The sequence below is a fragment of the Maylandia zebra genome, linkage group LG7 (assembly GCF_041146795.1).
Source record: "Maylandia zebra isolate NMK-2024a linkage group LG7, Mzebra_GT3a, whole genome shotgun sequence".
NCBI lineage: Eukaryota > Metazoa > Chordata > Actinopteri > Cichliformes > Cichlidae > Maylandia > Maylandia zebra.
In genome coordinates, this window is record NC_135173.1 from 31,154,067 (window position 1) to 31,166,654 (window position 12,588).

Genomic DNA, 12,588 nt, shown 5'->3' on the forward strand with positions numbered 1-12,588 from the left:
AGATTTGTATTTGTTATTCATCATGCTACCCCACACACTATAGGTGGAGCAAAGCTTCACGTGTTCTCTCTGGTAAAACACATTATCAGTGTAGAAGCTCAGCTTTGTGTTGGCAGCGTGTCTGCATGTCTAGAAAAGTGAAATAAGCTTTGGCTGCGAGGTCAGTTTAAGCATTTTAAAAGGCAGCCAAGACAATTTCTTTCTGTGGTGTTTCTGTTTGTGATTACAGCTCTCATACACGGTCATCTCTTGTCAAAGAATACGATTTTTGTGACAGAAGGTTCTTTTAAAGGAAACTATCATTATCTTTATTATTACTATTACAACAAAGACAAACCTTGTGGTTTGCCCTTAGGTAGTAATAGAAGAGGATTTTCAGCTTCACAGAGGTGGAAATCTGCTTATTTCCTCCTTGTTCAAAAGTAATGCGGTCACTGCAAAGTGATGCAATATTGAATCATTTGATATTTAACTCATATTGCACAGCGGTGTACTCACTGCCACTGTTCGACCTACTTCCACATACAGACATGAGTATAAACAGGCTTTGCGGCCTCAAGGTTCGATGGGAAGCGCTGTCCAGCCCGATTCCAACAGAAAATGGAGTTTCAGCTCAAAGGGGGGATTTTAAGACTTTTATTTATGAAGTGAGGTTATGTTATAATATTACCGATCATTAGGCTCAGTAACAGTTGGCTCAGTGATTGAAAATGTGAACACTTCCCACGAGGCTGCAGCAACGGGCTGGATTCTGCTTTAGACATTTTTCTTGATGAAGTCTTTCACCTGCTGCCACTGCTTTCAGATAAACGCACAGTCTGCAGTGCAGTGGATGAGTCAGAGGGCTGAGGATGTATATGAATTTATCGTGTTCATGTGCCAACTGTCTGTGTGTTAGAGTGATATTAAAATGAGGTCAGTGAGCTGTTGTTTGGTGATGTGACATGCTCTTTCTGTGTCTGAGCAGGAAACTGATTCTACTCCTGTGGTGAACAACAGCAAAGAGCCTGTGGACAAAGAGGAGGCGCTCAAAGCTTACCATGGACTGTGTGAGTCCAAAAAGTAAGTGACTAAAGAACCGAAACCAGCCAGCTTTACCACAGTGAGGTATTTGGGCAGAAGAGATCCTCCATACAGGTCACGTCAGCTGATCTCCTCTTTAGTTGTTGACACAAAAGGCTTTGAATGCACTCTTTGTACTTTGCTCTGGCTGTTCTCAAGTATTTGATTAAAAAATCCTTCTTTTCTTCTCTAATGAATGATCCTGCTAATTGAAACTTTCTGAGACTTTAAATCAGATTTCAGAGCGACAGATTGCCGGACACGAGGACTGTCTGTCGCAGACTTCGTGTCATTCACTTCTGTCAGCTGCGCTGAAGCTTCAACAGATCACATTTCTGTTTCCTTCACACATTTTCAGTCTCTACTCATTTTTAATGTCCAGTTTGAGAGTCTCACAAGACTTTGAGGCTTTTCCCAAACCTACATAACGATCAGCGGGTAGCTCCTTACCTCTGAACACAGAAACAAAACCACAAAACAGAAACAAACAAAAGAAGACAACAAACAAAATAACCAACAGCTGGTTTAAATTCGGCTCCTTCTGCACATCTGGGCCACATCCGGCTCCCCTGCTGTCTCTAGAAGGACGGTTGTTCTGACAACTTGAAATTTCACAAACTCCGAGAAAACAAAACTGATCTGACTTCATGTCGAGCATGATCACTGCTGATCTGAGCTCTTCTATGGAAGTTGGTTCCATTGAAGAGGAAAACTGTTAAATACTCTAGCAACAACAAGTAAGCCTGCAGTGTGAGAGCGAGGTGCTCTAATGGTACTACAAGGTCATTAAGATAAGATGGGGCCTGATTATTTAAAACCTTGTATGTGAGCAATATTGAGTTTTGGATTAAACAGGGAGCCAATGAGGGGAAGCCAATATAGGAGAAATGTAGCTTCAGAAGACATCATAGACACTCCTGAACCAGCACCGTCTCACTGCACTTCATCTCGCTTAGTCACATCAAATCTGTTCAGTTGTGTTTCTAGAAATGAATTTCCCCATTTTTGATTTCAGTCTTTGGTCTGATATCTCCTCGTGTGCACGTGTTACATTTTCAAAGTGCAAAAAAACCCCAAAATCAGTCCCACAGAAGTGATTGTGATTTGGGTTAAAATAAAACACCTTTGTGCCGTTCCTTTTTCATAGGATCCACCAAAACACAGGGCTGTGATCATCACAAATAACGAGTGTAGCTCTAACAGTGTTTTAGTGGCAGCAGCTGAAGTTGTGGTTTTTCTCTTGTTTATGTAGCGACTAACCTTTCTGCTGCTCTCCCTCCTCTCTGTTCGCTGCGTTGCTCCTCACATGCTGCTTTTATCTGCTTCTCTGTGTCCTCTGCCTGCTGCTGCTGGACACCAGTAACCATCAGGACTGGTGTTACCTGAATGAAGATGGAGAGCTGGGCTTGGCTTACCAGGGCCTCAAACAAGTGGCCAGGTTTCTGTTTGCTCATTTCCTCTGCTTCCTTTCATTTCAAAAAAAATCATCTCTGTAATGTTCTGGACCTCAGTCTGTTCGTGAAGGGCCGCTTCTACACCCAGTGTGTGAAATATGAGGATGCTCTCAGCTCCTAAGTAAAATCCGCCATGTGAACTCAATCTGGATTTGAAGTTTGTTTATGAGCCCAGAAAGCAGCTGTGATGGTTCAGCTTAAGGCGACGATTATCCTCAATATTCTCTTTATATGTTTGAGAGTTGCTGATGAATCATATGCAGTTTAATATTTATGCAGCCTGAAGAAGAGGACACCATTAATTTAAAATACACAAACATCAGTATTAACTCAGTGAGTCACACATTCACGTGTCAGTGCTGACTCAGCAACTTTTAGAGCAAAAATCATAAAATTATTACTTCTAAAATAAAACAAACAAAGTAAACCTTCATCATGAACCTTCAGTGTGATGTTACTTCATGGGAAGGTTAATGAAAATGTGTCTTAGCCCTCAGAGGATGTTTCACACATTGGCTGTATCACCACTGATCTGTCTGTGCGGTGTTTTGCTGTGTTTTTGTTTGTTTTTTTGTTTGTTTTGGTGTTTTGTTGTTTTCGGTGTCTGTCAGTAACACTCTGGTCCTCCCGGTCCTGCCAGGCTGCTGGAGGCTCAGCTGCAGACTCAGTCCAGGCAGCACAAAGACGAGCTGGAGGCCCTTCACACTCAGATCGAGCTGCTGAAGGGTGACATCGAGGATAAGCAGGAAAAGCTCAGCTACATGATGTCTCTGTCTCCAGAGGCTCAGGTGGAGTACAGCGTCCAGCAGGAGATCACGCGGCTCACCAATGACAACCTGGTGAGCAATACTGCAGCAGCCGCTGCTGCCGGACTCCCTTCCTGATTCCTGTTTTCTGTTTTCCGTTTTCTGACGCTGCTCTGTGTCTTCCTGCAGGATCTCAAAGAGCTGGTGGAGAAGCTGGAGAAGAACGAGAGGAAGCTGAAGAAGCAGCTCAAGATCTACATGAAGAAGGTCCAGGAGCTGGAAGGTAACAGGAGAACAGGAAGCTGCTCTGTAGAGCTGCACCTGATGGTCAGAGGCTAAGTGTGTGTGTGTGTGTCCATGTGTCTGTTTTTCAGCTGCTCAAGCAGCAGCTCAGAGCAGCAGGTCCAAACCTGAGCTGATACGTCAGGTGACCGTCCAGAGGAAGGAGAAGGACTTTGAGGGGATGCTGGAGTACAACAAGGAGAACGAGGCGCTGCTGGTCAAGACCCTGATCAATGGTAAGAACATCGCCCCAGCTTCATGTGGTTTTTCTATCTTACATGAGGTTTCATATTGTGGGTGAGGTATTCCCATCCACCTCAGACTGCGTTTGTTCAAACCGCATGCTGGATAAGATTTCTCCCACAGCTTTCAGAAGTTAGAACGGAAGCTCTGAACAAATATTCTAACTTAAATATTTATTAAATCAGGCATTTGGTAGTTAGAAAAAGCAACACAAGAAGCTGTCTGGTTTCCAGCTGTTTCTGTAGCTCCCCAACGTCCCTCACAGTGACGGCTTTACTGTCACTAAAGTTGAGCTGGAGGTGAAGTTGAAAATATGTGATGACAAGACGAACAGCAGGATGCATGTCCTCAGGATAATAAAACCAGAGTTGTTTCACCCATTGCATGTGATTTCAGACATCCGCCCCAACAACGTGTCTGGTACGGTGCCCTGTCTGCCAGCTTACATCCTCTTCATGTGCATCCGCCACGCTGACTACATCAATGATGACCAGAAGGTGGAGTCTCTGCTTACCTCCACCATCAACGCAATCAAGAAGGTCCTCAAGGTTGGTGCTACTGCACACACAGCCCACCTGTCTGATTCCACACACAGGTTCTTTTATTTTGAAAGTCCTTTTATTCATTCTGCAGAAGAACAACGATGACTTTGAGATGACATCCTTCTGGTTGGCCAACACCAGCCGACTGCTTCACTGTCTGAAGCAATACAGCGGTGAGGAGGTGAGGACCTGATCGATATCTGTAATGAATGAGCAGACAGAAGCAGCGATTAACCACTCTCACATCCTGACATCTTCTTCATCAGGCATTTATGACACAGAACACGTCCAAACAGAACGAGCACTGTCTGAAGAACTTTGACCTGGCTGAGTACAGACAGGTGTTGAGCGATCTCTCCATCCAGATCTACCAGCAACTCATCAAAGTGGCAGAAGGCATCATTCAACCCATGATCGGTGAGTTTGCCTGAAACACCAAAAAGGAGAATTTTATGGTTTGATGCATTTAATTGCAAGATGCATAAATGCACATGATGCATTGGTTATATTTTGCTTAAAGAAATATTTATGTGGTTTTCTAATTGGTGCCTCTCGTTCAGCTTGGTGTGTTATTTCAGCATAGTTAAAAATAAAGAGCTCGGGACCTTATAGAAAACTTTGCAAAGCTCCTCTCTTGCTGGATGGTCAAATGTCCTGGACAATATGAGTTGCATTCATCAGTCAGATTTCTAGAAGGATAAATATCCAGCCAGTAGAAAGAGATTAGAAACTGTTCGAGATATGGCCTTTCTCCTGTTGCAGCAGATTCATTTACAAAATTCTTGAAGAGTTATTTCACATTTTTCTACTACATGTTTGGGATGTTTAACCTGTCTGTGAGAATTTTAATCTTTAATCTGAAAACCCTGCGTTTGTTTTCTTTAAGGATGTGGAAGCTAGTAATATATTGTTTGACCTTTTTTTTCTTTCACCAGGGTTGTAAAATTGTGCACGTTTAAAAGGGAAAATTGCATTTTAATTTCTGCGTGAGTCGTTGACAAAATGAAAACATGCTGGACTTTGCTGACTGTGTGTTCAGGTGATGTAACTCTGTTCCTTGAGAAAGTCAGCTGCTTGACATACCGACAGAAGTGGGTATAGAGTCATTTGTGGGGAAAGAGGTACTTTCCTCCCGAGTCCCTTTATGAGAAACACAAACATGTTTGTGCTGAAAACAGCTGACAAAACCATCCGTTAGTGTGTTTAAACCAGATGGACAGAAGTCTGGTGGTAAATGAAAAAGAAGTGAAAATAAAGACTTCTGGAGCCAACAGGATAAAATGATGACAAGGACAGCTGTGTCATTAAGCCTCATCTCTGTTGTTAAATATGAAAAACTCAGTGACTTAACCACAACCCGAATCTGCAGACATCACTTTCAGTCTTCTAAAACATGCAGCGTGTCAGTGAGTGGCTGTCAAAGATGTTTGGCTTTCACAGATCATTGCTCTCTGTTGCAGTGACATTTTAGATATGAGCCACACTAGTAGCTGCTGTTTCATCTGCTGTCAGCCAAAACATTAATGCAAAGGTTGATAGTGCAACCAAACCGAATTCTGTCCAAGGAAACATTTCTGTGTTCTCAATTCAGAGCTGAACTACTTATTTTAACTCACTGCTGTAACCGCATCATCAAAGGAGCTGAGGGCCGCCCAAGAAGTCCTGTTACAATTATACAGAAAAATAAAATGGGGTTTACCGTCCAGCAAAACCATCATTGTGTAATGAGAGCAGCACGAAACGGAACCGAAGCATTATTTAGATGCTAAACTAAATGATAAATGCGGTCATTTGTAGTGTTTGGTCAAGTGTCATAACATGAGGAAGAAGCAGGTTATCACAACAACCCCATGGTGAAATCTTCTAGTCCCACTCTTCTCCTGTTTTGTGTTGGTTTGAGTTTTCGTTGAGTTTGGGGAATTTTTTTCAGAAACTACGTCACTCTGAGGTAGCAGCTGACTCATTTCGTCCCCATATGAGTCATCATGTGACTTTCTGCTATTGGACTGTGCACAGTGGTTACCACAGCAACCACAGAGCTGTGGTCAGTGTGAACTTCATCGTTATTAAAGGTATTTTTATCTACCAGAAGTCTTTAAGTCGAACAGAGTAAAGGCAGGCTAAAAAAATCCCCTCAGAGCTGCAGGACGGTTATCAGTGGACAGATGAGTTAGGGTCAAATCGAAGACTAAACCTAAGACACGGTCCAGAGCTTGAAGAAAGATGAGTTTTGAAGGGTTTTTTTTTTTTTTTTGGCGAATGCATACCCTCCACCAAAGCAAAAGAGTCTCTGAGCTGCTGCAGGAATTCAACCACAATCAGCTGGATGTTCTTGGAGTGAGCAAAGTAAAACTGAATTGAAGTAGCTAACAGCAAACATGGATTCATGGTTTAGATCAAAGTGAGCAACTTCGGCAGCAAAGTGCTGCTCAAGACTGCCTCAACATACCTGGAGCTGCAACCTCATTGAAGATCTGAAAACTCTGGAGTCTAAATGGAGAAAAGCCAAAACCACAAAGTGACTGGAGAACAAAACAACAAGCGTTGGAGGAACTAAGTCTGTATAGCACCATCCTGTGTGTTTTTCTAGATCATTTTGTTGCTGTGTAACTGGTGTAGGTCTGTACCTTCCCATCTGTTCTATAAACGTTCTTCTTTGTATGTCTGAACTCCTTTTCTGGTTTCTGTTTTGCCATCCAGTGTCGGCCATGTTGGAGAGCGAGAGCATCCCCAGCCTGGCAGGCGTGAAGCCGATGGGCTACAGGAACCGTTCGTCCAGCATGGACATGGACGCCGACGGCCCCACCAGCTACACCCTGCAGGCCCTGATCAAGCAGCTGGGGCAGTTCCACAACATCATGCGAGACCACGGTCTGGACCCTGAGATCATAGGTCAGGCGGTCCGGCAGCTCTTCCACTGCATCAACGCTGTTACCCTTAACAACCTGTTGCTGCGCAAGGATGTCTGCTCCTGGAGCACCGGCATGCAGCTCAGGTACTAAACCTGCAGCCGACACCCACAAGCTCAACTTTATAGTTTGTACTCCATTACAATGCAAAACAAATTTACTAAAATCTGTGAACTATGTACCATATATATTTTATAATTTTGTCTTTATACTTTATATTGCAGGTATTTCATTGAATTAGAATCCAGTGAAAATTTCTGTGCAAGTTAAATGAACTAAAGAAAAACGTCAGTGAGCTCAGTTCGTCTTTGAAGTTCTTCCCTCGTTAGTTACAAGTTCTAGAGATGAATGGTGCAGATAGCTTCAGCTGTGGTTAATGACTCATTTTTATCAACAAACCTAACAATAATCCCAAACAGGTCACAAGTTAACTCACAGCTCGCTGAGCTCAGCCAGCTGTTCCATCACTACAGGCTGCCCTTTTTGGCTTTTTCATGCAGTACACAAAAACACATCACCTCAATCCAACATGACTGTCAGTTGAATAGAAAGGCTGGAATAGAACATCATCAAGTTTATGATGATTTTCTATTCTATTCATATCATGAAAGCTTAAATTGAGTTTTAGGTTGCGCTCTGTCCAAAATAATAATTTAAAAAACTTAAGAAGTGAAATTATTACAATAATAATCTGGATTTTTCTGGGGCGACAAGAAAGAACAAGAAATCAAAGAAGCACTGGTAGAAGAAGAGCATTGACCATAACTTGTTACATAATGTGCTGGTTTGTTGTTAGTGTTCAGATTCAGGAGAAAGATCGCACAGAGAGATGGAGGTTGGCTTTAACGTCACATCGCCAAAACCTTGTATGCCTGAACTCTGTGGGTCTCCCATCAACCCCAACCCTCACTTTGAAGAGTGTGTGTGTGTGTGTGTGTGTGTGTGTGTGTGTGTGTGTGTGTGTGTGTGTACACAGGTACAACACCAGTCAGTTGGAGGAGTGGCTCAGAGGAAATAACTTGTATCAGAGTAAAGCTGCAGCTACTCTGGAGCCGATCATTCAGGCTGCACAGCTGCTGCAGGTCAAGAAGAAAACGTCGCAGGACGCCGAGGCCATCTGTGCGCTGTGCACCGCGCTCACCATGCAGCAGGTACGCTCAGCTCATCTTAACCCGAGCAGGCGATCGATAACACTCCCGATCAGATAATGACAGGATGTTAACCTGCTGTCTCCTGCAGATCGTGAAAATCCTGAACCTCTACACGCCTCTGAACGAGTTTGAAGAACGAGTCACTGTGTCCTTCATCAGAAACATTCAGGTGTGAATCACACAGACGGTTTAGCTGCTTATACCTCTACCAAACACCAGAGGGAGGATTCCTCTGGGACATGAAAAGAACAAATGTAAAATTTTGAAGCATAAAAGGTGGAATCTGAATGTCAGATCCGTTTACAGATGTGATGTTAGAAAATTTAACACCTCATGCTGCTGGTGCCAAATCTGAAGATCTGAACCAATCAGGTCATTTAAAAACAGAACTGCAGAATTATTTTTGCTTCTGTGCTTCTTATTCTGCTTTGGAAATAGTTCACTTTGGTAGAAAACAGAAGTAAAAGCAGAGGTGCTCATACAGAGCCTTTTTTTTTTTTTTAAACACCACCAAAGTGTCTCTTTAACTTTGTACTGCCCACATCCAATGTAGATATTTGGGAAAACCCTGCATTGCTAAACAAAACCAGGAGCTCCCAGCAGTTTTCAGGAAAATCTGATATCTTACACGAATCCTATAAAATGCCCACGGTCGGTCTGATGAGGCAAGTGTAAACATACGTAACATACATACATGCGTAAACATATCCAATAATGTAAATTCTGCGAAAAACCATGTTGCTGTCTTCGGATAAACTGAAACTGTTTGGCGTTAAGAGCAAATTTAACCTCCTAGGACCGGGCGTCCACATACGTGGACTGCACATTTTGGGTTGTCTAGACCAAATCTTGCTCCACAAGGTCCTGATATCCACTTATGAGGACATTATACTGCCACTGTTCTATCTCATTTTTCTCAGAAACAAAAATCTGGTAAAAATAAATAAATAAATAAATCTGGTAATTCTTTGTTTTTACTTTCATCAGGTCCCAATCAGCCAAAATGACAAAGAGAAATTAAAAATCATGCCATGAAAGAGTTCGGGTCTTAGGAGGTTAAAGGTTGCACAACTATAAACAGCTGAATTGCTTTCAGCTGCCTTGGTTCTACTGCTGCCGGTAACACGGCAGTAGTAGAACAAAGTTCATGAATCCAGGTCACAAATTGTCCTGGAGCAGGAAAGTAAGCAGGAGCCACGGCCTCCAGAAACTAGAAGGTTTCTGTTTGTCTGCATTCAGTCATTTCAGCTGTGTGCAACATTACACAGCAAAAGCATGAAATATAAACGGGTTTCTGATGTCTGTTCTTTTTAGGTTTTTTGTATGAATACTTTGCCTCTATGGGACCAGTGATGTCAGCCTCATGTTTGACTTCTCTCTGTCTCTGTGTGTCCAGAATCGCCTTCAGGAGAGGAATGACCCTCCTCAGCTTCTTTTGGATACCAAACACACTTTCCCGGTCCTCTTCCCTTACTCGCCGTCTGCCCTCAGCCTGGAGATGCTGCACATTCCTGCCTCGCTTAACATCGACTTCCTCGTCAGAGTCTGATGACCTGCCAATTAATCTGACTGTTTCCCAGCAGCGTCTGCTGCCTGACACCTCTTATTGATCATTGTTTCTGTCTCCATGTCTTCCTGAGAGCAGCACGTCTGCCTTTCTGCCGAACAAGTTCATCTCCTCACGTCTCTCTGAAGTAAATCCTCCACGTTTCTGAAAAAAACCTGCAGAAGTCCAGTCTGTGGAGTCCACATCACAGTTGTTCTTCTCTGACAGTAAACTGTGCTGCTGTTTGAGTAGATAAAGAAACACAGAATCTAACAGGAGCAGAAAGGTTTGCAGAAGGATGAAGAAGGTCAGGAGGAAGGTTCAGAGGGATCATTTAGACTCAGAAGAAAAACAAGATTTTTTAGATGTGCGTGAAGGTTTCTGAAGATTTAAAATGCAGACAAAGATCAGCGACCCGAATAACTGACAATATTCAGCATTTAAAAGTTCAGGCTTAATCAGTCAAAATTGCATGAGATTGGTTGGCTGTGTCAGCAGTAACATGTTGATTTCTGTAGACTCTTTACTTCCTTTGAGCCTTGAAGGTTGTGGGTCGTATTTATTTATTTAGTTATTCAGTAGCATTAAAAGGCTGATTATCTGCTTCTGTACTGATATAACGACACCTTTAAACACTAAAATTACACTAAACTAAAACTAAGCTGTTAACAGTTATTTAATCTCATATTTGCTCCTGCTCCTCCAGTCATGTGTCATCATGTGACTCTCAGCTGCTCCTAATACACAGTCAGCTGTGGAGGATCCCAAACGTGTCAGAAGAAAGTATCAGAAGTTATCAGATCTGTCTTCCTGTGATCGTTTGGCCAATTAAAAAAACAAAATGATAAAATAATGCTGCAAACGAAAGCAAATGTTTAAGATGAAACTAACCGCTGGGACACGTCAGGGTTATTCAGGTTGGCTGGTGCAGAGACGTGAATCTTGTTTTTTTTTTGCATTTAAAGACAGAAAGATGTTCAAATGTAGACGAATAAATGAAGCGATGAAAATGCGACGGTGTAGTTTTTAATAACAGCTGCTGGCAGTGTGATAGCAGTTAATGAGCTAAAGAGCAGGTAGGTTGTTCTCCCCCTGGCTTCTGGAAAACCTTGTTGTTCACTCAGCTGGTGCAGAGCAGCCTGTAAAACGCAAATCAACACTTTTTCTGATCTCCTCTCAGAGTCTGTGCAGGACTTCCACTTCGTCTCTCTGTAATGTCGTTTATTTCTGTGGGAAGTTATTTTTTTTTACTGTTTCTGTTCTTCTGTTTCTCTCTTTTGCACCACACGTGGAAACACTACTAGGTAAAATACTAACCATGCACAAGATAACACTGCAAACCATCACACCCTCACATTTTTCCTTTTCCTCCAAACCCACGTGCCATTCTACGCTGATGATGTTCTGTTGGATGCCGTTCATCTTCATCTTTTTATGAAGTGCAAATGTAATAAAATGAAGTTTAACATGTGAAGAGTTTCACTGCAAACCTGCTGTGCACAAGTTTAATAATTCAGGTCATTCATAAGACAAAAACCGTAAACTGGATGTTTTTGTGCTGACTTCACACGTAACTGAAGGTTTGGTTTTATTCTGCAGTAAAGCTCTTCAGTTTCAGATGTTTGAGTCTGGATGAAACGGAGTCAATCACTGTAACTCAAAGAATATATTTTGGAATTGAAGTCTTGCTGATGTTCTGTTAGCGTCTTCTTTGTTTATGAAATGAAATTTCTTATTGAAACATTTCTGGCAAAAATATAAACGTTATTTCCACAGTTTAGCTGAAGCTGATGGGAGTTTAACCAAGTTTACACACTTGTAGCTGCTCTGATCATTCAGAGAGCAGAGCCCCTTGTTTCTGCCCCAAAGTCACAGCTGGAGCATGTTTACAGGTGTGTTTGTTGAGGTCTCACTGCTTATAGTGCCAGTCTGAAACTGCTGAAGCATAAATTAAAAACAAAATGTTTGAGAATATGAAACTGCTAAATGCACTTTGTAGGCTTAGGTGTAAACTTCAGTTCAGACTTCAATACTGCAGTCACAGCAATAAGCTCATCACTAAAAATGAAAGTCTGACAGGTTTTTAATGTGCAGAGAACTTTTACAAATTACAAACATTTCAGGGACATTTCTGTTATTTTTAATTTTCAATCAAAATCCAATGAAATGGTGATTAAATGCAAATTTAATCTGGATTATTTCCCCAAACAAGAGACACAAAAGCAGCCTGATGTCAGTTCATTAATCTTTCATGTCTAAAGCAGCCAAAGAAACTTCTCAGTGTGCTGTCTTCAGAGAAAATATTAAAGTAAGAAAAATTCTTTACAAGTGATTCCAAACATCTGAGAGCAGCACATGTCTGCACATACTTGCCTGGTGTCTGATTTCTGAAAAAATGTTTACCTTAAAGTGTTGCAGAAAAGCTACAAACTGGTCAAACAACTGAACCAACACAGAGATTTGAGCATCACAAATGCTTCACCTGATGTGTTCTTCCAAAAATACTTTCTGAATTAGTCAGAATGAAAAACACTGAATATAAAATGAACCTGCAAAGTATAAACATGACTAAAATGAAACCTCATTAATAAACCCGTTCAGTGCATTTAACTTAACGTTATCCTCAAATAACTTATTCTTCAACCTTAAGAAT

General features: G+C 41.9%; 1 protein-coding gene across 2 annotated transcripts in view; it reads left to right on the forward strand.

Moving 5' to 3' along the window:
- The window catches only part of myo5b (myosin VB), a 47,471-nt gene extending 35,849 nt beyond the window's left edge, over positions 1-11,622 (forward strand). Inside the window, exons 29-40 of one of the 2 annotated variants that reach the window (XM_014409712.4) lie at positions 968-1,062; positions 2,423-2,500; positions 3,157-3,355; positions 3,452-3,545; positions 3,637-3,780; positions 4,184-4,335; positions 4,421-4,510; positions 4,596-4,746; positions 7,030-7,324; positions 8,215-8,389; positions 8,478-8,558; positions 9,786-11,622. In XM_014409712.4, the coding sequence (XP_014265198.1) occupies positions 968-1,062; positions 2,423-2,500; positions 3,157-3,355; positions 3,452-3,545; positions 3,637-3,780; positions 4,184-4,335; positions 4,421-4,510; positions 4,596-4,746; positions 7,030-7,324; positions 8,215-8,389; positions 8,478-8,558; positions 9,786-9,938 (1,707 nt within the window). In that variant the 3' untranslated portion in view covers positions 9,939-11,622. The remainder of the gene's footprint in view (positions 1-967; positions 1,063-2,422; positions 2,501-3,156; positions 3,356-3,451; positions 3,546-3,636; positions 3,781-4,183; positions 4,336-4,420; positions 4,511-4,595; positions 4,747-7,029; positions 7,325-8,214; positions 8,390-8,477; positions 8,559-9,785) is intronic. The other variant, XM_014409714.4, reaches the window with a different exon arrangement.
- The last annotated feature ends 966 nt before the right edge of the window (positions 11,623-12,588 follow it).